This window comes from Sparus aurata, chromosome 4 (genome assembly GCF_900880675.1).
Source record: "Sparus aurata chromosome 4, fSpaAur1.1, whole genome shotgun sequence".
Taxonomy (NCBI): domain Eukaryota; kingdom Metazoa; phylum Chordata; class Actinopteri; order Spariformes; family Sparidae; genus Sparus; species Sparus aurata.
In genome coordinates this window covers 12,509,062-12,532,985 of record NC_044190.1, presented here as the reverse complement: position 1 = coordinate 12,532,985, position 23,924 = coordinate 12,509,062, and the positions used below count along the sequence as shown (strand labels likewise).

General features: G+C 39.4%; 1 protein-coding gene across 1 annotated transcript in view; it reads right to left on the bottom strand.

Annotated features, from left to right (window-relative positions):
* The window catches only part of LOC115579627 (neural-cadherin), a 330,871-nt gene that overhangs the window by 72,220 nt on the left and 234,727 nt on the right, over nucleotides 1–23,924 (bottom strand). The window contains exon 27 of the mRNA XM_030413177.1: nucleotides 9,366–9,580. Within this exon, the coding sequence (XP_030269037.1) occupies nucleotides 9,366–9,580 (215 nt within the window). The remainder of the gene's footprint in view (nucleotides 1–9,365; nucleotides 9,581–23,924) is intronic.

Below are 23,924 nucleotides of genomic sequence, written 5' to 3'. Positions count from 1 at the left end.
TTGTCAAAAAAAAAAAAAAATCAGTTTCAACCACGGGAGATGGGTTATATATTTATATTTTTTTTTCTCGTCCATATAAGAACCATTAAAACATTATTTCTGTTGACATGTATTTTCACTGTTTTCTTTTTTGTCTAAGCAGAGCTGATATATGTTGCTACAAGTTTAACTGACACTTTGAGTGTATTCTTTTATATTGACATGCTCTTGAGGTGTATCCAAGATGTCAGAAACAATGTCCCACTTTTAATTACCACTCGAAAACATTTGTCTTATTTATATGCACTCAACAACTAAAGATAACCCATATTCACCTGACTGTGATGGTAGTGTATATATACCTACTGCAAGCATTTAAAGTCCAGATGATGGTAACAGGAGGGTTGTGACGATGTCAAAGTAAACTCAAGTGAGACAGGTGTTGGGGCAGCTGGGATTGAGCAATACCTGTCAAAAATGTTATATGAAAATGGAAGCAAGCGAACTTGTTCACTGGAAACGATTGGGGATTAAATATACATGGAGAAAGTGGTGAATATTAAGCTTTCTTTAACTTAATCATATTTGACACAATGTGGACACAATCAGTGCGTTTACATGACACTCAAGAAAACCGAATTACTGCGTTAGTCTGACTATGATCGGATTTTTAAGATGCATGTATACACCTTAGTCTGACTAAAATCGGACCGGATCGGATTTCTCATAGTCGAATTACACCATGTAGATTATTCGATTGAAAGTCGCATTAACTCCTGCATGTATACGTTTCCAGCGGATCGGATCGGATTTTGCGTTCTGCGCAGGCGCGAGATTTTTCCCCGGGGCCATGAGCCGGAAGTAGATGGACGGCGGCGGCGGCGTCTTTCCTCTAAAATCACCGCAAGAAAGAGCGCCATTGTGCATCTAGTTTGTGTAATTATCATGTACACCATATACGAAGTGTACAAAGATGTAGCTTCGTCTCGCTCTTCGTACGCCATCTTTCTTGAATGCCGAGGCAGCTGGTGACGTAAAGAGGTCAGCTGGAGGTGGCCCCGTTAACACTAGTTGAAATGGGCACAGCGCCACCTAGCGTACCGGGGTATGACATGCTTTCGGCAGTAATTCGATTTTCTCACCGGCATGTATACTCGGATAATTGCAGTTGTCCGATTGAGCAGCATAGTCGAACTATGGCTGTAATCTGACTAAGCTGTGCATGTAAACGCACTGAATGCAAATGTCAATGTCAACAACTGTTTGTGTATTTGTTGTCACTGGTGTCAGCTTTGTGGTGAGGCACAAAAGCAGCTTTAAACAAACAACTGAATAATCATTAGAAATATAAAGTGTGTGCCAGCATTGTTATTAGCTGTAAATGCTTATTAGTTATTCTAAAGTGCAAGTCGATGATAATGGTTTCCAGCCAAACTAATGATCTTGCTCAATAAAATTAGAATGCAAATACAGTATGCTGCAAGGGTTGGCTGTATATTTGCATTTTGTTATTCTGTTGTCACAGCAGATTCCATATATAACAATAACTCATTCACCCCAAACCAACAGTCCTGGAAAATGTCCTGATAATTATCATAAGTGTTTGATCACAAAAGCAGCTCAGTTAAGCTGGTAAATTTGTAGTGTTTGTGTCATAGGCTTGACTTCATGATCACTTACTTTACATACTTACGTTACCCCAAACTCATGAATAAAATACCTAAACAGTATTGTTCCATAAAATGTGATATTGTTCTTTGAACTGCTGTTCTTTTATTGAGGGAATTTGGATGAGCTCCATGTATGGAAATGTGTTACAAGAGCTTAGCTTGGAACAAACTGAGCCTGAACTCTTTGCAAAGATGGCTGTCCTAAGCTCAAAATGCCTTTATGGAAAGGTAAGGCTTCACAAATTAATGAACATGCACTTTTTGGTGAAAGAAATTGGGTTCAAAGAAACAATCCATGTTCTGATCCTACCTAGAACACAACAGGTCAACCTAGGTATGGGTATTAGTATACCCTATCCGCACATGCACACGCGTGCACACACACACACACACACACACACACACACACACACACACACAGTACACCAGCTGTGTTATAACCATGTAATCTCTTCTCTCCCAGCGGCCAAAGATTGGGTGCAGTGTGTGTTTGTGTGTGTGTGAGAGACTGCCTTACACCTTCTCTGGCCTACACAGCAGGGCTGGCTTGGTACAACTGCCCTGCAGCAGGATAAAAGGGTGGATGAGTGGGCAGCTTTGGAAAGGCAAACCAGCGTCTCAATAAGAAGCTGAAGGTCTGTGTGCGGAAATGTGTGTGTAAAGCAGTGGGGAATATGATCAGGCTCAATGGTCAGAATCACTTAACAAGGCTTAATAACAAGGTGAACAATGTCACACATGCGATAGCAATGTGGCCAGAACCAAAAATCGTGGAGGTATATTAGTGGCTTCTCGTATGCCACTTGACATTCATAAATGAAAAAGCAGGTCAGGCTATAGATCAGTCTCCTTGACAGCCACCTGACATTTCTTTTTGACTGCTTTTCATGCCCCAATGTGCCTTCAAATCCATATTTCGTCTCCTAAATATCACCTATCGTTCTCTTCAACTCTCTGTGTAACCTGAAACGATTACTGTGTACCCTTTTCAAACTACGCTTTAGCGTGCCAGAGGAACAGTACGTTTCCCCTCACATTATCATTTCCAGCGCAGCTATTGTACTAATTATGCACTCCAGCTGGAGTGAGACCTTCAGGACTCAGTTCACTGTGTGTTTGATTTGGGAGTGAATCACTCCATTTTGTCTGATTCCCAGCGTGTTTGCACATCAATCCAATATGGCTCTTGAGCAGTGCATGCTTGAAGCTGTGCTCATAGGCTGAAGTTAAAAAGCATTTCCCTTGTGACTTCATAATCCTATCTAATCAAATAGTTATTATTTTTGTTGTTTTAGAGAAGACGAGCTCAGATTCTGGTTAGGGAAACCAACTCTAAGTCACCCTGAGTTAACCTAAAAATAAACAGTGGTACCACATGAACGTTGTGCTTTATCATTGCTGTTCTTCCTCTTTGTTCTCTATGTTATTTGCTCACTGTTACACTGTTGCTTTGTCTGAAAATCAAACAGAATGCCAGGCTTCATTAGCTCGTTTTGTTTTAGTTTGAACTTTTGGCCTGTGTATGCTCTGCAATTAGATGTGATCTAATCAGCTCGGTGGTACACAAGGACAGTGAGAGTGATTTTTACAGCATTTTCTTTTATTTTGATGTACCTCAATTGAACTCTCATTGTACAGTGTAGTCAATTCTTTACTCCCTTCTGTCTCTCTCATATCTAGTATGCGTAAAAAAAAACATACCTGAGCTTTGTTAGATAAGTGAGATATAAGATTTGTAGTATAGGTGGGCAATAACTGCAATATATAGTGCCAATATTATCCTTTTTATTAAAAATCTGATATTGGCCATTCAATGTTGCTCATATTAGATATGATGGAGGTTCGTCCCGGACTGCGGTTGGGGAATACTTTTTTAATATTATTTGTATATCAGATGGGTTCATGCATTAGGTGTCTAACCTAAGAAATCATTTACTGTGCTTTGTGGATGGACTGGTCCAGAATAACCACGGTACAATTTGCCTAACAAAGCGTTAACTGTTAACAATTATCATCAGTTGTTCTGGAAGTGGTTGTTGGTTGTTAGGAAATCTTGCATCACAATGGTCTTCAAAGATACTCTGAGTTAGTTAAAACTGGATATTCAACTGTTAGTATCTGACAATTGGTTGTAAACAAATGCCCAAACTCATTTGAAAGAAAACACAAAGGTGAATTATAAAATTATTGACATAAAATCACATTTTACAGACCAACACTCAGGTAACAGGTAATTTGCTGTATGCTCTGTACTTGATGGGAACTGAAAGCGATGCATTACCAGTTCATAATCTCTACGATAAACAGGGAATGTATAGGGGATAAACAGGGGACCCACAGGTAATTCAGGGTACTGACTGGACTTTGAGTAAGGTTGCAGTGTTTCCAGATCTCAGCAAATGCTTAGTACCACCAATAGACATCAGGGTTCTCCCCAGACGGTGGAACAGCGGCGCTGCGCCGCTATACTGCTAGGTCATCGCCGGCTGACGGCGATGAGCGTCCGCCCGTCCCCCGGGCGACGGAGTTGATGACCGTCTGTCCGTCCGTCCGTCCGTGTCCCCCCCCCCCCCCCCCCCCCCCCCCTCTCCCCCCCCCTGGGACTGACGTTGACGAGCGTTCGCCCCCCCCCCCCCCACCGGACAGATGGTGCGCCGCTACACTAAAAATTTCTGCGGAGAAACCTGGACATGATAGCAAAATCTACGATTATGACACCCAAGTTGTAATAAATTAGAATGATCTTGAAATTGCTATTGCTAATGCTATTAATGGATAATAGTCATTTTGGGGTACTGAGTAAATCAGTAAAAAAAAAAAAAAATTCCCATCTGCAAATATTGGGAAAAAAAGGCCTCTGGTCTGGTACATAGACATCACATTACATTACATACATACACATCCATACTATAATGCAGTTTATTAAGGCCCAGCACAGCGTAGGCTGCCAGTGAATTTGTCATATGCAGTAGATGAACCTTGAAACAAGTTAATTAAAGCTCTAAATATGTACAGGCTGACTCTAATTACGCTCTGCACAGTGACAAATCAGCCTCAACTCCACAAACACATTAACTCTTTATGATCCAATAACACATGCTGGGTGGCTTTCAGATGCACACATAACACAAACCAGCTACGAGCTAAAGAAATAATTCACGATTTACACTAAAAACTTGCCAACACACAAATTGCACTCACACAGACACACACACACACACAGAGAAACACACAGCACATCCGGCTCTCCAGGCAGACCTATCCTCCCACACATATTACTTTGGCAGTGATGGAACAACAGCATCTTTCCCAGGAGAGAGGACCAATGCAAGGAAAGAAGTAGCGAGAGAGACAAGGAGGCGTTAGTCTCTCAGATTAAAACACTAAATATACTGAGACGTACAAAACATTTTGTTCCTGTTTCCGCCTGCCTATAATTCCAGCCTGCCGCCCTCAGTTCAACAAGCTTTATTGTCTTCAGACTTCAACAATATTACCAGAGCAACAAAAGAAAAGACCTACACTTTCCCCAAAGAGCTAGAAATGTAACCCCGTCGACGCTGTTTTCTAATATTTTCAGATCTTTCTGATGATGATTCACAGTGTGCTATATAGTAAGCAGCATGACTTTGTGTGAGTGATTGTCCACTGCACATCTTTTCCTTCTTTTCTAAATGAGCAGTTGTGTAAAAAATCAAAGTAGCACACATTGAAATGCATGAGGTGTCAGCTTTAATAAGATCAGAATCATCCAGTGTGTGTGTGTGTGTGTGTGTGTGTGTGTGTGTGTGTGTGTGTGTGTGTGTGTGTGTGTGTGTGTGAGTGTGTGTGTGCAGTTGTTTACGAGTAACTGTCACTTCCCTAATCCTCAGGTCGTGGTAAGTTAATACACACAGGGAATTAAACCTGAAATGGATTTCCGTTCTTGTCTACTAACAAACCTTATTCTCCAGGCTAAATGAAAAAGGGACTTTGGGAGGCAAAGTACAATGATTTTCTCTAGTTTGTGCTATACATGTATATATGCCTTACCTACATGATGACTGGATATGCAATTTGCTTTAAGCTGGTATGTCCTCTGATAGTTGTGAGCCAGTGTTCTTGTTTTTTATCTATCTCCGGATACATGGTCAGAAAGTGGTACATTGAAATAAATCCGCACAAAATCGTTACAAAATCTTTAGCTGAGGCTTAGCGATAAAAGGGATTATACTGTACTTGCAGGGCTAACTAATGAACTAACACACTAATAACACACTAGCAGGCCAAGAACATGACAGTGCAAACTCAGCGACAAGCTTCTATCTATTTTCCTTTGCTGTTTACCCGCCATGGCATTTTGTTCACAAGGTTAATTTTATTGAACAAATCATTTTTTATGCTTTAGAAACAGCAACAGCACTCATTTTCTTAACACACATGAACATATTGTCCTGTTACCATGGCTGCTAATAGTAAAATAAGTTTATTCTAAATAAAAATAATAAGCCAACGACTACTTCTCTTATAACTGAGGGAACCTTCTATTTATTTTTCTACTAAGCCATTTAACCCCCTTAATAGTATTTCATTCAATAAAGAATTTTAAAGAATGTTATTGACTAGGAAAAACATTTTCTGAGCCAACAAGAATGACAGTTAGCAAATGTGTTTAGCAAGCTTAGTTCCTTGCAAACCATTCCTCTTCTGTTGAGCAGTCAATATTCAGACAGACAAGGTTAAATACGGTTAAGCTAATACGATATTACTTCATCCTCCATTCTGAACTCTGCAACTCTCTGTTCCCACCAAGGTCAGAACTGTCAAGGATGCTTGCAAATGGTCAATGTTGCAGGATTTGCTTACAATCCCAAATTAAGTTAAATTTTACTGGGAATATATATTTCTGTATAGTTTCTCCATTTTGAATGATGGTACGAGCAGGCCTTGACACTGTAATCCCGTGGTTTTTAGCCTTTATTTTCAAATGTATCCCCACAGTCTTAAATTGGTTGTTATTTAAAGGAGTCATCACCCAGAAATCGCAATTTCTCTTGTTAAATCATGCATATTGGTGTTGGACCTCAGTTGACTCTCGTCTGAAAAGCTGGAGTTTGAAAGTGGCTCATTTTTTTCGCTTTGGCTGTTTTTCCGAACAGGAATAGCGCACAATAGTGCGCATTCCTAAAGCACGAGATTTTGACTCTGCTCCTGCGGTGACGTTACCACAGGAGGCTACTTGCATAAGCATCGGCTCACAGCCGTCCTCAGCCAGACTTTCTGAGTGAGCACGCCGAATCTGCTTATTTCTCTGTCATTTTCACGCCATACATCGTGACCGCCAGCATTAAAACTCAGGTCTTACATGTAAAACACGAGTGTGAAAAGTAAGAAGGAAGGAAAAAAAAAAAAGATTTTACCATTCAGAGACATCCTGCTGTAAACGTGTCTCTTCACCGTCTCTGCCTCTTTACTCAACCGTTCGGGTTCCAACTCCGGCTCGTACATAACGCCTGAATTCCGTAAGGTTCGTCATTTAGTGTGTGTGCCATGACAGGGGGCTGTTTATGTTTTGAAGTCTGTGTGCATGCAGGCTCGACCCCCATGATGACTCCTTTAACACACTGGATTTTGTTGATTAGTGAATATTTTGTTTCATGGTTTGTCAGTGTGTTGGTCTGGTTAAGTGTAAACTTCCACAACTACCACGAGAAGTTGCAGAATCTGGACGTGTGAGTTGATTACCTTTACCCAGCGTAGTAAGTATTTCATCTGTTTATCTATCGCTTTTAGCCATTTTCACTTTCAATTAAACTCATCCAAAATTGTAATGTTTTCGACTTGTTCTCGTAACATTCGGTGTACAGGTGCTGCAGTGGACTAGCTTGAAAAAAAAAAAAAAAAAAGGTGAATAAGCCTAATGTGAACAATGCCAAATGTGTGTTCATCAAACACATGACAGTCAATGAAACTAAAAGTTTACACAAGATGTGATGACATGTTATCAAAATCACAAATGTCAAATAAGGGTAGTGCATTCTTCAAACTGGAAACCCCAGTGTGGAGACCACCAAACTTTCCATTTATATAGTATTGAGGAAAACTTAATTTCTATCATGATGTATTTGTCATATGCAGATTGTCTGAGGTAACTTGGCACTAAGAACACTGACATACCGACCAATTCTTTAATGAGTATGATATCTGCATTTTCTCTTCTGGTTTGTTTAGGACACCTCCTGGGAATATCAAAATAGTAAAGGGATTTAATGCATCAGCTTAATTTTGCAATATATTCCAGAAGTCTGAAATGCTGATACATTTCCCACTTCAGGCTAATTCAACCTAGTTTATTTCAGTTGTGCTACTCCAAATTTCCCTCCAAAAAAAACCCCCAGCAGCTATGGAACTCTAGGGTACAAACATCACTGATTAGGATTCAGTCCTGTTCTGATTTGCTTGTTTAGTATGGAATTAGATTTGTGCCAAAAGAAACAAGCAAAACTTCTTAAATGTCAAACAAAAACAGGAATTTGAGAGAACAAAAAAAGTTTTCAAAAATAAAACTTAGAACTTGCAATCAAATAATTTGTCAAATAGTGTAAAATATTGGTCTTTTACTCTTCTAATAATGCATTATTTTGTTTACGGTTCCCTCTGCTGGTTTCTCTCCGCTCAGACTTTTGCGCTGACTCTCAGCTTTGCGTTATTACCACCTACCACCTCTCGGGTAGGCGGGCCTTTTCAGCAGAGCGTCCCCATTGGCTAATTAGATTATGACCGACACCACTCAGTACCTATGTGTAGATAGCTGGCGCGCTAAATGACCCCGGCTTTAAAACAGAGAGAAGAAGAGATGACGAGGACGACAACGACAATGAAGAACAACATATGTATGTCATAACTACTTACATTTCACTTGTTTTTATTGTTGTGGGTTGTTACTGTTGTTCTTCATTGTCGTCGTCATCTTCTTCTTCTCTCCGTTTTAAAGCCGGGGTCGTTTAGCGCGCTAGCTACCTACACATAGGTTCTGAGCTGTGTCAGTCAAAATCTGATTAGCCTATGGGGACGCTCTGCTGAAAAGGCCCGCCTACCCGAGAGGTTTGTGCCAAAACTGCAAACAAAAAGTCAGGGAGCGCAAACGAGACAAAACTGCAGAGAGAGCGCAAAGCTGAGAGTCAGCGCAAAAGTCTGAGCGGAGAGAGACCAGCAGAGGGAACTGTAAACAAAATAATGCATTATTAGAAGAGTAAAAGACCAATATTTTACACAATTTGACAAATTATTTGATTGCAAGTTCTAAGTTTTATTTTTGAAATGAGATTTATGTTCTCTCAAATTCCTGTTTTTGTTTGACATTTAAGAAGTTTTGCTTGTTTCTTTTGGCACAAATCTAATTCCATAGTTTAGAGTACAGCTACAGAGTAGCGATCGTATCTCCTTATTTCCCCATTCTACTTTATCCTATCACACCAAATCAGCAACAGTTCAAAAAAAGTGTTGCTGAAATGAAACCAGCAAAGTCTGAAAAAATGCTTAAAGGCTAGAAAGATATTCCTTTACTTGGCTTGTCTATCTGTACTCACAAAGCTTTGCTGTATAGATGTGCAAATCAATTAAATGCAAAGATTAAGTTTTTTTTTTTTTATGAACTCAGTCAGAATTTTTTTCAAACAGTAAAGGATCTAGAATCACGGCCAGATGGGACATGTAATAAGCTTGAGATGTTCCTACCTATTGCCAGGAAGTCCTCGTGGTCCCAGGCCTGCAGCTGGGCTAAGGGGCCACTGTACAGCAGCAGTCCATCAGCCATGTCAGTGATGAACTCCAGTGACACCAGGCTCTCGAAACAAGGCATTATGGGAGGAAACCAGGCATAGCCATTGCCATGGAAACTGTGCTTGTTCTGCTGGCACTCAGGCCCCTCGAACTGAGCTGGACATTGGCACCTTGAGGAGAAAAGGAAGAGCAAAAAATACATGAATTAATGAATGCAATAAGTAGATGGCAGAAGGTTTCTTGTGCCATTCCTTAACAATTTAGTTACTTTTTTGAGTCCTCTGTAAGTTTGAAACACCATTCTGATCCTACTCTCCCTCCCTTTTTTGAACCACTAGCTGTATTTTCAACTATTTCTTTCCTGCACTCTCTGGAAGTCTAGTTGTTTTCTCCTCTCAAAAAGACTTGCCCTTCAGCTATTTCTCTCTCACTCCGTCTGTTTCACTAATGCAGATGTTCTCATTAGTGGCAAAACCACAGGCAGAATCCCTACATCACTAGGAAACTCCACTATCTGTATTTCCCCACATCCGAGTACTCATTTGTCCCACCGCTTCCTGACAAAATGCAACCCCTCACCTCATCATCCTTGGCTGTCTGAATACAAAAAAAAAGTCTTGTTATTCTATCTTTTCCCAATTGTTCTAGCATTCATTCAGTATTTTTGAAAGTATACTGTTTGTTATATGCATAACTCTACCAATTAATGTCATATTTTTCTCCAGATTTTAAAATCAAAATAATTAAAAATAATATTAATGCTTTGCATTTTTACCTATACTTCTTTACCCAATCCAGTCTTTATCAAAGACAGAGCCTCTGTACACGGAACACATGCTCTACCAAATGAGCTACTGGGTTGCCCCAAATAGTGTTTTAATATTAACTATTTATTGTCATATGATGAAATAGAGAGGTGGTGTCTAGTATATGGAAACATATCTAGGTGTCTAGGTACTGACTGACTTACTACCTGTTTATAAAGTAATACAATTGCTGCCTCTGCACCGCATGCATAATATTGCCTGGAGACCCATTAATAATTTAAAGACGCTACTGTGTGATCTATAGGTATTTAATCAACTCAAAGGACATAATACTACATTACAACAGTTGTGGGCAACAAACAGAACACAAGTACTGAGGTTTTCTATGAGGTTAATTAACCTAATGCATTGTAGACTCCATGGAATTGAAGATCAAAGTGAAAGAGGCCAAACTCAAAATAAACAAAAGGCTTTCTGTGATTTTGGAGAGGTTTGTAAGCATACGTGTGTGTGTGTGTGTGTGTGTGTGTGTGTGTGTGTGTGTGTGTGTGTGTGTGTGTGCGCAGTTGTGTGTGTCAACTCTAACCATGGGTCTTCACCCTCTCTATTATTGTTTGTAAAAATAGCCTGACATTCGGTTATCATCCAGTGTGCAGAGGAAGCCTAGTTAACCCTGACATATACTTGATATTTTTCATTAGGAAGTACCTTTGTGACTTCCTCTAACTTGGCGTTAGATTTTTTTGTCTAGCGTGAGAATGACAGACTGAGAATAGGTGTCTCATGCAAAAAACAATATTAAATCAAGAGTGTGAATTAGTAATCTGAGCGCACGTATCATTAATCGTATGCAACATTTATTTTTTTCCCTCCTCTGTGACTCCCACAAGGCCCTGTAGAAAGCAGCACATAGGGACTGATGAGTACCAGTAATTCATGGCTCCTCATTCTACCAAAAAACTATAAGTCCATGCATTTTGTATATCAACTTTGTGTGCATACACAATAAAAGGATATTTCACAAGGGGAAGGAAGCCCTATGTTACTGCATATGGACATGGATATCCATGCTGTGACTCTGTCATATATGACAGGACAATGAAAAAGTTCTTGATTTTAGAGTACAAAAGAAAACCTGAAGGATTATCAAGGATTATCACACACAGCTCAGAGAAATAAAGTATTTCTCTAGGGCAATTCCTCTGCGCCTTTTCATTGTTTTATGTTATTCACACTTCAACCGCTTCTCATGATATCTCTCAATAGTTTCAGCCCTGTGGATGCTGCAAAACCACACAGAGATGTGTGTTGGCAAAACCATGTGCATGCACTGACACACACACATCTCACTGGCGCTCTGTAGACAGCTTATTTCTCATCCAAGTCTTCCTCCGTTGTCTAGCTATTTTTCCTGCCTGTGCTCTCTTCCAGGATCAACTTACACAGACACACACACACACACACGCACACACACACACACACACACGCACACACACACACACACACACACACACACACACACACACACACACACACACACAGGTACAGGTTCCTCGGGGTGCATCTGAACAATAAACTAGACTGGTCAGACACCACTGAAGCCCTCTACAATAAGGGATAGAGCAGGCTGTTCTTTCTGAGGAGGCTCAGGTCTTTCAATATGTGCACTAGGCTGCTATGAATGTTCTACCAGTCTGTGGTAGCCAGTGTCATATTTTCTGCAGCAGTGTGCTGAGGAGGTGGCATCAGGAGCGGTGGTGCCATCAGGCTGAACAAACTGGTGAGGATAGCCAGCTCTGTGGAGGGGATAAAGTGCGGAGGCAGTGACAGAGAGGAGGATGAAAGGAAAGCTGCAAGCTATAATGGACAATCCCTCTCACCCTCTCTACGCCAAGCTGAGGCAACTCAGGAGCACGTTCAGCCACGGACTCATCCAACCACGTGCCTCAAAGCTCTTGGGAAGCTCTTTCATACCATCAGCGATCAGACTACACAACACCACCTCTCTCCACTGATTAAGGACTCATCCATACATTTCACTGTCACTTAAAGCTTTAGCACCTACTTATACTCATTAAACTCAGTGTTAAATAAATCAACATATGGTGTATATGACACAAAAAATAATAGCCTACAAAAAAATTCACATGCCAGCAGAAATACGCCTCTCAACTCAAGTTTTATTTTTTAAAGAACAAAAGCTGACATTTTTGCTCAACATCACAGGAACTTCAGAGGCACTAACACTTAGGCACTAGAACTAGATGCCAGGGCAGAATCGCTTGTTGAGACGACACATGAGCAGTCTCTCAAGGTTTTTATCAGGCAGCCGGTTCTGTTTGGCACTAAAAATATCTTTACCAACACTAAAGAGCCGCTCACGTGCTGCACTGGCTGGGACACCAGTGTGGGTTTTCACAAACACAAATTTTGGGCAGAGATTTGAAAGCATTTTGTGGGGACTCATCTGGTGATTTCTTTGAAGTCGAAATTTTTGTTGTTTTTGGCTTGCAGAGCTCACATGTGAACACGTAGGTCATATCTGTAGATGCATCTAGATCCAACATGTACATGCTCAAATATGGCCATGGTTGGGCTGGCACATTTGGGGGCGCATCAGGGGGAGCGGGAGGGTTGTCCATGATGTACTTGTGCCATATGAACACTGCCTTCCTTGGCACAAAGACCCACCCACTCAGTGAAGCATTTGAGTGCTGCCAAGGCAGGCCAATCAGAGGCAGCATTGGCTTTGCATGTCATGACATGTTTCATGCCTTTTTTCAAAGAAAAATGAAATGTATATTATATAGGTCTTTTTTTTTTTTTTTTTTATAAAAAAAAGAAATAATTCATGTTATTGGCCAAAATTGTAGTTTGTTAATTGAGTAGTTAAACTACAAAAAATGTCCAAAAAAGTAGCTGAACTACTTGATGCAGCACAAAATATGAATGTAGTTTAACTACCAGCAAGTTACAGCAAATCGATATGTAGTTAAACTGCATGTAGTTGAACTCCATTTCTTAAGTCTCCCCAACACTGGCTACTGTATATAGTATGTTTATTTTATTCTAATAGTTTGTATTATATTCATATTCAAATTGTTATTTTTCTCTTGCTACTTATTTCCCTCTGTACTGCTGTGTTACCTGTGAATTTACGTAAGCGTAAGACTTACGCTGTCTTTATGCCTTATTGTGTTATAAAGTGCAGAAGTGAAAGTTAGTTAAGTGCCCTCATATATTAAGGTCACACAAAAATTCCAGTTCTAGTCTGAAAATATAAACTATAATAATCCATATATCACATTTCAAGTATGTAAATGCTTTTGGACAAATTTGCAGTTAAAGTCCTCCAGGCCCTAGATCTCACTCCTCTGACACCTGGGAGCTGATGTTGCTGACTTTAACATGTATTCCATTTCCAGGGTTCACACTCTGTTCTTGAGATGATTTTGAGGACTTTTCCAGGACATTTTCAGTGACAATCTAGCTAGTATGACAGACAGGGATCACACCCATATACTAATATGTTCTGCTCTGTGGAAGTCTGATTTAAAAGATTCAACTAAATCATTAAAACCAACCACTAACTGGTTGCCTTTAAAGAAAAAATGTACAGTGTAATTATACTTATTTGGTATAATACCAATACAACTTACCACTGTAATACTGTACTGTATAGTGTACTATAATAACGACTCAGCTGTTGTTGGGTGTATAAGTGAGGGACAGGAGGAGGAGTACAGGGCACTGGTGGACAACTTTGTGGAGTGGACTGGACAGAATCACCTGCGGCTGAACATCAGCAAGACCAGAGAGATGGTGATAGATTTCAGGAAGAAGAGGAAGACGGCTTTTCAACCACTGTGCATTCTGGGAAAGGATGTGGAGGCGTGGAGGATTAAAAGTACCTGGGTGTTACCATCAACCACAGACTGGACTGGAGATCTAACACTGAAGCTGTTTACAAGAAGGGGATGAGCAGACTTTACTTCCTGAGGAAGCTGAGATCCTTCAACGTGTGCAGCAAGATGTTGGAGATCTTTTATCAGTCTGTGGTGGCCAGTGTACTTTTCTTTGCTGTGGTTTGTTGGGGAAGCAGCATCGGAGCCAGCGACACCAACAGACTCAACAAACTGATCAGGAAGGCTGGCTCTGTGATTGGCTTTAAACAGGACACTCTGGAGGCTGTGGTGGAGAGGAGGACACTGAAAAAACCATCATGGATATAATCATCTCCTCCCTCTCCAACTCACACTGGTCAGACAGTGGAGCACCTTCTCCGGAAGGCTGCTTCAGCTTCGCTGTCGTAGCAATAGATAAAGGAAATCTTTCCTGCCACAAGCCATCACTTTATACAACAACTCTCTCACCTCTGCCTGACAGAGAACTCTGGTCTCTCTACTGTTTTGTTGTGTATATATTATTATTGTTATAGTATATTTTGCATATTTTGTTTTGTTGTATATATTATTATTGTTTATTGTTTATAGCACACTGTGCACTGTATATATACACTATGTATATATTGGATTCTATTTATGTTATGTACAAAGTGTTTTATTTGCGGACCTACTACTGCTGTAACAAAATAATTTCCCAGTCTGGGATCATTAAATCTATAATACATACAAGTGATGATTATGTACCTATACACTCTGAAGTCTCCCTCAGTGTCTTACCCACAGCACTAGCTGATTGGTTACACTACAGAAGTAATAGCCAATCAGCATTGAAGGCTATGTCACAGACAGGCAGAGGACTCCGTTCAGTGAAGAGCATCGCTGAACTTACAATAAACATCACAATCTCATGATCTATTTGTGTGATGGAAAATGCATTTGGTTTCTCAGTTACACCACAGAAAATGCAAAACCTAAGGGATTCAACTCGATGAAAGCGAAAGTGTCAGTTTTTAAATCAGTCTCTCTGTGTCACACAGTGTTGCACTTCAGAGCAAAACACAGAGCGCATCCCTCTCGTCTTTTCACTGCAGTTCTGCATCCACATTCAAGGAATTAATAATGAGAAAGTAAAAAAGATGGTTAAACTGTATTTCACTATATGATGGTTAAAAAACTTAAGTTTGGAGTTAAGTTAGAGTCAACTATGCTGAGAGTATTAACTGCTACTGACTGTAATCAGTTTCTCAGAACATTATTCAACTCCATTACTCTGGTTATATTAAGTGGGGTATTTAATGAGGCACCCACCCACCCAAGTTAAAACTTTCATTTCATGTTACGGCCCATTACCATAACAGTGCAGCATTGTGTTTGAAGAGACAATACTAGCAGTATTGGAGGAGTACCATTTTTAGTGTCCAAATCACTATCATCAAACTCTCTGAACAATGCCCAACACGCATTTGAAACCATTGCTCCTAGCCACAGTTGAATCACAAACCATAAACCTTTGCAAGCAAAACAAGCGAGCAAGAACAACAACTTTAGCAACAGAACCAAACATGCTAATCAATTTAACATTATTCAACAAAATGGGAAGAAAGCAATGTTAATCTATAAACTAGGGCTGTCAAACGATTAATTTTTTTAATCGCGATTAATCGCATTTTGTCCATAGTTAACTCGCGATTAATCGCAAATTAATCGCAATTTTTTTTGCACATTTTTTTCTGTTCTAAATGTACCTTGATGTATTTTTTTAATGTGCTTAATACTTTTAACAACATAAGAAAGGGCAAATATGCTTGCATTATGAAAAAAATTTTTCAACACTTCAAATCATGCAGGAAAATAAAAGGCCTTTTTTGTTGTCTGCTTTTGGCGGGGGGCTCTCTGCATCTGCCGTGTGTTTGGCTTGCAACTGATATTTGAGACTCAATGTACTTCGATGGTAACTCATTTCATGTCGATAGTACATGCAGATAACTTTTGTCCTATCGACCGAACCATCTGGCTGTTTTGAAAGTAGTTTGCCGTTCATACCGTAAATGACCAAATAATATACGGGTTTCAATTATCCACAGGGTCCCTTTAAACGCCGGTGCAGATGTATATTTTGGTAAATAACCGCCGGTTCCAAATAAATGTCGGGTCTAATTTTTTATTTTATAAAAAATTAAGGAAGAAGACCTGTCCACTGACACTGCACGTTTTTCTTCTTCGCCTTTTTCACGCAGTGTGCTGCTTTCTGTCAGTCAGTATCACACTGATGATCGCCATGGCTCCGGTGCAGCAAAACAATAAAAAGTACCACTTGAAATTCAAACTTTCTGTCGTAAAATATGCAGAGGAAAACTCGGGAGAAGCAGCCGCTAGATGTTTCTCTGTCGACCAGAAGAGAGTGAGAGAAACGGAGCTTGAGCGTCTGTCCGAGGAGGACAGCAACAGGACCAGGCTGCCTGCTGGAGGAAGGAAGAAGGCTAGCGAGGAGCCTGAGATAAACATGCGGGGATGAGTTATCAGCAAACGGGCACGCCATGAGAGAGTGTCCCACAAAATGATCAGGGTGATGGAGAAACAAATGTCCGCCACCGTGAGTGACAGCAGAGATGAGGAGTTTGCAGCGAGTGCTGGTTGGCTGAATCGTTTCCTCCGCCGCAACAACTTCACTTACAGGAGGATGCCAGAGAATTCACAGAGAAGCTGGAGAAGTTTGTAATGTTTTCATCCAGGATTATTGTGAGGAAGGAATTAAACGCCTGTCCCAAATTGCCTTTTGGTCTGTTAAGTGATTGAAACAACTAAACCACCCGGCTATTATTTGGTATTTTACGGTAAGTCCTTTCTCAATTTCCTCACTTTTCAGTCCACCGTGTTTTTCCCGAACCGCCAACCCTGCTGCTTCTTCTTCTGATTCCTTTTCTGCCACCCTCTGGATCAAGACTACAGGTGCCACTGACGGCCGTAAATCTTTCAATGCGCGTTTTGTTTTTTTGTTTTTTTATACCGAGCGTTAATCGCGCGTTAAAAAAATTAACGGCGTTAAGAGGATGTTGCGTTAACGCGTTATTAACGCGTTAACTTTGACAGCCCTACTATAAACCTAATAAAACTACCACAGTTACCAACCAGCACTAACTAATTTACATTTTGAGCGTAATGCAACTTACGTTATTAGCATTACATCAATGTCATCCAGCCTGCAGGTGCTTCTGTGTGATGTGACTTAGGGTGATTTTACACCGTGCAGCCTACTCAAACTACTCCTGTCCACAAACTAAGGTTACCATTTGTACATAAATATGATCCTTGACATAACCTAACCCTTTCAGATGACAATGTCATCGGTTTTAGGGAGTGCAGATAGAAAAATAAGAACATGTTCAAATACATTTCCAGGACAACACAAGATTTTCTAGGACATTTTGCTTTTTCTCTTAATTTCATTTTCATTCTATTATTTTTTTTCTCTGAACATTCTGTTGCTATCGCTGATTATAGTAAATAATAATAATAATAATAATAATAATAATAACAATAATAATAACATATTTGGGATGTCTGTCCATCCACCCGCAAGAGAATTTCTTTAAATCTGGCACAAATTTGGAACCTAAGGATTAGGCGATTAGATTCTGATGGTCAGTGGTCACTGTGACCTCACTAAACACAATTCATATGACAAATATGACAAAATATCACACAAATGTCTTGAGGGTAAAACGATGAAGGTTATGACATTTTATATCCAAAATGTCAGAGGTCAACTTCACTGTGACATCATCATATTCTGATTGTTCCGGCTATTACTCAAAGCCATAGCTCAGGAACAGCAACCTGATCAAGTATGAATTTCTGTTTGTTTGTGTTTCTTTGCTTTGTTTGCTTGTCTCTGCTCCTCTCGCTGGTTTTAAGTGGCCGTGGCCCAGCTTGAAAAACATGATGTCTCTTACTTGCATCAATCAGGATTGATGAAAACGCAGTGTGAATTTAGTGACGGGGGGGGTTGTTTGCTCATGTTGTCAGGCCACTTCCAATTAAGTCTGATCAAACTATAAACAGCGCAGCATTCATGAAGCAGATTAGCTCAATTTGCCTCAGAGTGTAAAAACACTTAGGAATTATTATCTAAGGACTACTTCTGCTACCTTTAAATTTAAATATTACTATACGTTATGACTTTAATGGTATATAGATTCATACTTAGCTATTGAATATTTCAGTGGTCCAAATGTTTACGTGTGTGTAGGACTGATGGTACCAATGCCATCTCAATTCTGTGAGCGCAAGACAATCTGAGTCGTAGTTTTAGTCCTAATGGCCGAGCCTTCCAATCCTCTTAAGGCAGCTTTGTTTTGCTCATTGCCTGTCTGTTGGGAATTGTATTTGTTAACTTTGGACAGGCAGCTGTAATCCCAACCCCAACCCACAACCCCTCACTCCCCTAATCCCATTATTAATCCCGGCGCCTCCATTCTCTGCATGTTCTTCCTTCAATCTTGGACCATAATCTGTTTGTGTGGGATTGTGTATGTTGGGTAGGGTCATATCTGAAAGCTGCTGGAACAGCAAACTATCCCACAGTAGATCTCTTATATTATGTGGTGAGTATTATCGCCTATCAATTTGTATCATATGTTCTCCCTTCACTTTCCTTTGGTAGGCTCTTCTCTACATCATATGTCCCTCTGGTATCCTTTTCCCTCTTTCACTCATACTGTCTGTCTTCAGACAAATAGGACAAGGTGATAAGGTTTTTTCATTTTCCTTTAACTCTCTTCACTAATTATCACTCTCTCATCGCTCTATTATTTTTTTTCTGATTCCCATCATTTCTCCATTTACTCTTCCCTATTCTATTCATTTGTTTCTCCTCTCTTCTCCTCCTCTGAACGGGGTGAATCACACAGCAGATGTCATAGAACTCTGCACGATCATTACTCCCCATAGTCACTTCTCATGAAAAAAAATAAAAAAAAAAAACATGTAGCACATTATGTTTTAGAGGCAGGAGAAGCAGACGCTGCAGTTTATCATTCACATTCACAAATACCAATTTTGCGTTGAGTTGCCATGTTTATATGTTTGTACACATTTCTATTTCTTACATTTTTATTATATTGTTTATTTTTTACTGCCATTATTGCTTACGGTAATATCACTGTCCTTTGGCTGTTGTGACGCACACATTTCCCTGTTTGTGGGACTAATAAAGGAATTCTGATTCTGAGTCTCCAAAGAGAAGCAACATTGATCTCAAAACTAAAAATATGAATTTGTTTCCACAGGGCGTTTGTGTCCTTCTAAGTTACTTACTATGTGCTGTCATTTATCCTGTCTATGAAACAGTGGAAGGGAATGCATAGAGTGGCATGTAATATAGCTTGTGGCTTTGTTAACATCACTGTCGAAATACTTGCTTGTTTTATTTAATCTCTTTCTTAATTTACTAATTTTACGTATTTTTGAGGTGGTTACTGTATATGGGTTCGGCAGGGCTCTCTGGGTTGCTTTTGTTTAGTTGATTTATTTACTGAATTATTAGTAAATGGCAATAAAATGGCAATAAAGTATTAGTTTGAGTATCTTGAGACTTTAAGAACAAGCCAACTCCATCTCCCGTGTTGTTAATTGGGTTTGAGATCTGATGACTAAAGTCCAAAGCATATGTATTCACATTGATTGATACTCAATCCATTCAGTGCAATGGATTTGATCTATTTTCTAAGAAATATTTGTGCCATAAATTATGAAAATACAAATTTGCTGGAATAGGACAATGATGAAACACATTACGTGAAAATCGGACAATAAAAAGATGAATCAGGGATAAGACAAATAAAGATTGAAATAACACCTGAATACAATAATACAATACAATAATAACATTTAAAAAGTGCAGTGCTCTGGAGCTTTCACCCATCGGACGCAAAATGTACGGAATAAAAAAATATTTCAATTTTAGAATTATGTTGTATTATATGTATTATGTATTACATTACAGCAAAATAATAATAATAATAATAATAATAATACATAAAGCTTAATGATTTACAATGCCAGATTGAGACCCTGTGATTACTAAAAGAAAATCCACTCTTTTTGACAAGTGTGTATAGCGATGAAGGCGTATGTCTCCTATGTACAGTGAACTAGGTAATACACGCATCTCACCATAGAATGCAACATTGTTTACTGGGATTAACAGGGAGAGAATTAGAGGAGGAATATGTCCACATCTCTAATAATCGTGTATTTGTGCATGCACGTGAGTTAGTGTGCATGTGTGTAATCCAGGGATTATGTCTAACATGGATCTAGCAGTCATCCTGCTCTGGTCCAGCGGTGAGCCACATTACACGCTGTCTCCAGTCAGCCAGACTGAAATCCTGCCCTTTTCACTCGCTGCTTCTAATTAAATGAAGCTGAAGGGTAAAATTAACTTCTCTAAGACACAGCAAGAAAGCTTACTAGACACGTGCACAATGAAACTTTACGCTCATCTGTTCTCAGCGGGAGTATGTATGTGTGCGGTTGAACACGTTATGTTCATGTTGGTGCTTCAGGATCAAGTATCTGAACATCTTAAGCACAGCACACCTGTAGCAGCACCTGTTACGATTTTGTATTCTGTGATGTCCAAATTCTACCAAGGTCTTAGTGTATGTGTGTGTGCTTCACTGGTTCCCTGCCTGTGCAAATGGAGATGTTTCTCTTCACATTATAATTGTAAAGCGGAAATCTGTCATTTATTTCAGTATTCATAATTTTATAACATCCACGTGGTGGAGCGCTCTTGGATGTTAAAGTCGCACTGAAATTAAACTGCTCTGTAAATGACATCGCCCATTCTTTATTTCCCAAAGGAAAAGATGAGGGCACAAAATTGAGAGATTTTGCTTTATACTATAATATAACTACTATGATTAAGGTGTTGTGTTCACATGGCCAGAGAGCATTAAATTATTTCATTTCAAACATATGTGCACAAAGCAATAGCTGTCACCATTCTAGCATTGGCAAAAACAGTGACTCACAACCACATAACTGCCAAAACACAACACAAATACAGACCTTTAACAACAACCTCCATCAGCTTCCTGTCAGATGTCTTCTTCTCTCTACTAGCACAGAAGCATCTTGTGTTGTTTATCATTTTGTTGGTTAGATAGCTAATAAGCAACTTGCTGTAATACTTTTACTCCTACTTAGCAAATGTTAGCAATTTTTTTAGCAAAGTAGCACCATGCCTATGTGCAGCTTCACAGAGGCAGTGGCATGGCTGTACACTCTTAGTCTTGTTGTACATAATCTTCTGTCCTAGCAAGGAAATAAAAAATGAGGCGAGTAGAAATTTTCTGAAGGGCGGGTTCAATACCGGGTCTAAATCATGATGGACGAAAACAAACCATTTATAGCTGCATTTTAAAAGATTTGAACACAATTTTAGTTGTTTAAATGATCTTACCCTTTCAATGCAATGTGAAAAAGTAACAGTCCTGGCATATGTCCAGGGTGCCTATATAATGCAGAGATATACAGCAGCCAGGACAGGTCATCCCTTTTTACAATACCATGTCTGCTGCTATAGAGGTGATATAGTCACTGTAGCCTCTAGTCTGACAGGTGAGGACAAAGAAGACGAGCTGGCCAGACGGAATGGCTACCGTGTTGAGGTTTACTGCTTCAGTTACTTATTTGGGAAACACAAATGGGCAGAAACTTTGTAAAAACAACGTTCATTTTCATCCCAAACAACAGCTCCCAGAAAAAAAAAAACATGTTCGTAGCTTGATATTATTGAGGTATCCTGAGATGAGGCACAATTTGAAGTTAGTAAACATTACAAGGTTTACTATAATAAGTGTACAGTCACAATGAAAAGTTAACGTACATTGTAAAGAAAATGTGCATCACGGAAGGCATTTCCTGTGGTCGTGGAAAAGGAAAGGAAAGGAAAACAACTAAGGAGATTGCCGCAACTACTAAAATTGGGTTAAAAACTGTCCAATGCATTATTAAAACCTGGAGGAGTATTGGTGAACCATCATCTTTTAGGAAGAACTGTTGTTAGTGTAAAATCTTGAATGATCATGATCAGAGATCACTTAAATGTCAAATTCAAATGAAATCTATTGGTAAAAAATCCATAGTAGAACTAGTAAAACTAGAATCTAGGATAATTTCCACACACACAATGCAAAGAAAACTCAAGGGATTGGGACTAAAAATCTGTGTAGCCTCAAGAAAATCACTTATCAGTGAGGCTAATCTGAAATTTGCTATGGAGCGTGAAGATTGGGCTCTGGAAAAAAGATTATGTGGTCTGATGAGTCCAGATTTACCCTGTTCCAGAGTGATGAAGAATCATAAGAAGAGAGGCGGATGAGTTGAAGCATCCATCATGCCTAGTGCCTACCGTACAAGTCTGTGGGGACAGCTGACTACCTAAATATACTTAATGACCAGGTTTTTCCAGCAATGGATTTTTAGACTTCAAGAACACCATGATAAGCATGGTGCTGGATGTATTATGCTGTGGGGCTGTTTTGCTGTATTCTGCTCTATAGAAAGTAAATGGAATAATGAAGGAGGATTATCTCAAAATTCTTCAGGAAAACCTAAAATTGTCACTCTGCAGATTGGGTCTTGGGTGCAGTTGGGTGTTCCATTGGGACAATGATCCCACGCACACATCAACATTGGTAAAGGAACAGTTACATCAGGATATAATTGAGGTTTTGGAAATGTCTTTCCAAGTCCTGAGTTGAGTCCCATCATGAACATGTAACCGTGCTGAAGAAACAAATCCACGCGAGGAAGCTAGCAAAATTAGTTGCTTCACTGATTCTGTCATGGAGAGTAGTTAAGAATTCGGCCAGAGGCCTGCCAGAAGCTTGTTGATGGCTATCAAAAACACCTAAGCAAGGTGAAAATGGCCAAGGGACATTTAACCAAATATTAGAATTACTGTATGTAAAATTTTAAGCTTGTAGATTTGATCAAATTTTTTATAAGACCCATAATAAACTCAGATTTTAAGCAATGAATGTTGTTGTAGCAAAGTAGTATGTGTTCCACTCATTCCATCGAAGGAAAACAGTGCTGTGGACATCATTTTGACCACGGCTGTACATGTGTGTCTTACTGTAGCAATGACAATCTTAGATATTGTGTATAGTATGTAATTCATGAAATTCTTGCTCCAGGTATGAACAAGGAGCACCTCTTTAATCATATCTTACATGTACAGAGGGCTTTACAAAAACAATAAAAAACATGCATATATCTTAGCCGGATCATATCACTGTGCATGCTGTATTATAAACACTGTTCTACATGTTCTAATAAACACAATGTGTCTGAACTAAACTAATTGCTCTTCCACATCTTTGTCTTCTTTAGAACCAAGATTCCTGCAGCTGGTTTCATCAACAAGGTCCCCCCAGTAGACATCTGTCCCCATAAATTAGTTGACACCTTTAATCATCATCACATGACACATATTCTCTATACTGTCAACTTTTGCACATCCCATGGTGAAAAGGTTTTTGCATTAGCAGGAAATTAACACATTGCTCTACAGAGAGTGAGAGTCTTGTAAAATGCAGGTCTAATAGTTATTACTTGTGTTGTCACACGTTTATTTGTCAGTGAGAAACTTTAACACCAGGGCAACTTTACTGGCACTGTATATATAAATAGTAATAAAAGAAAAAAAAAATAGTAATAAAAGAAAAAAAAAGAAACACTAAATTGTGGACAACAAAAAAGAGAAACAAAAGAGACCACACTGCGTCTTAGCTGAAATACAATTTTGTTTCCATATACATAGCAATATA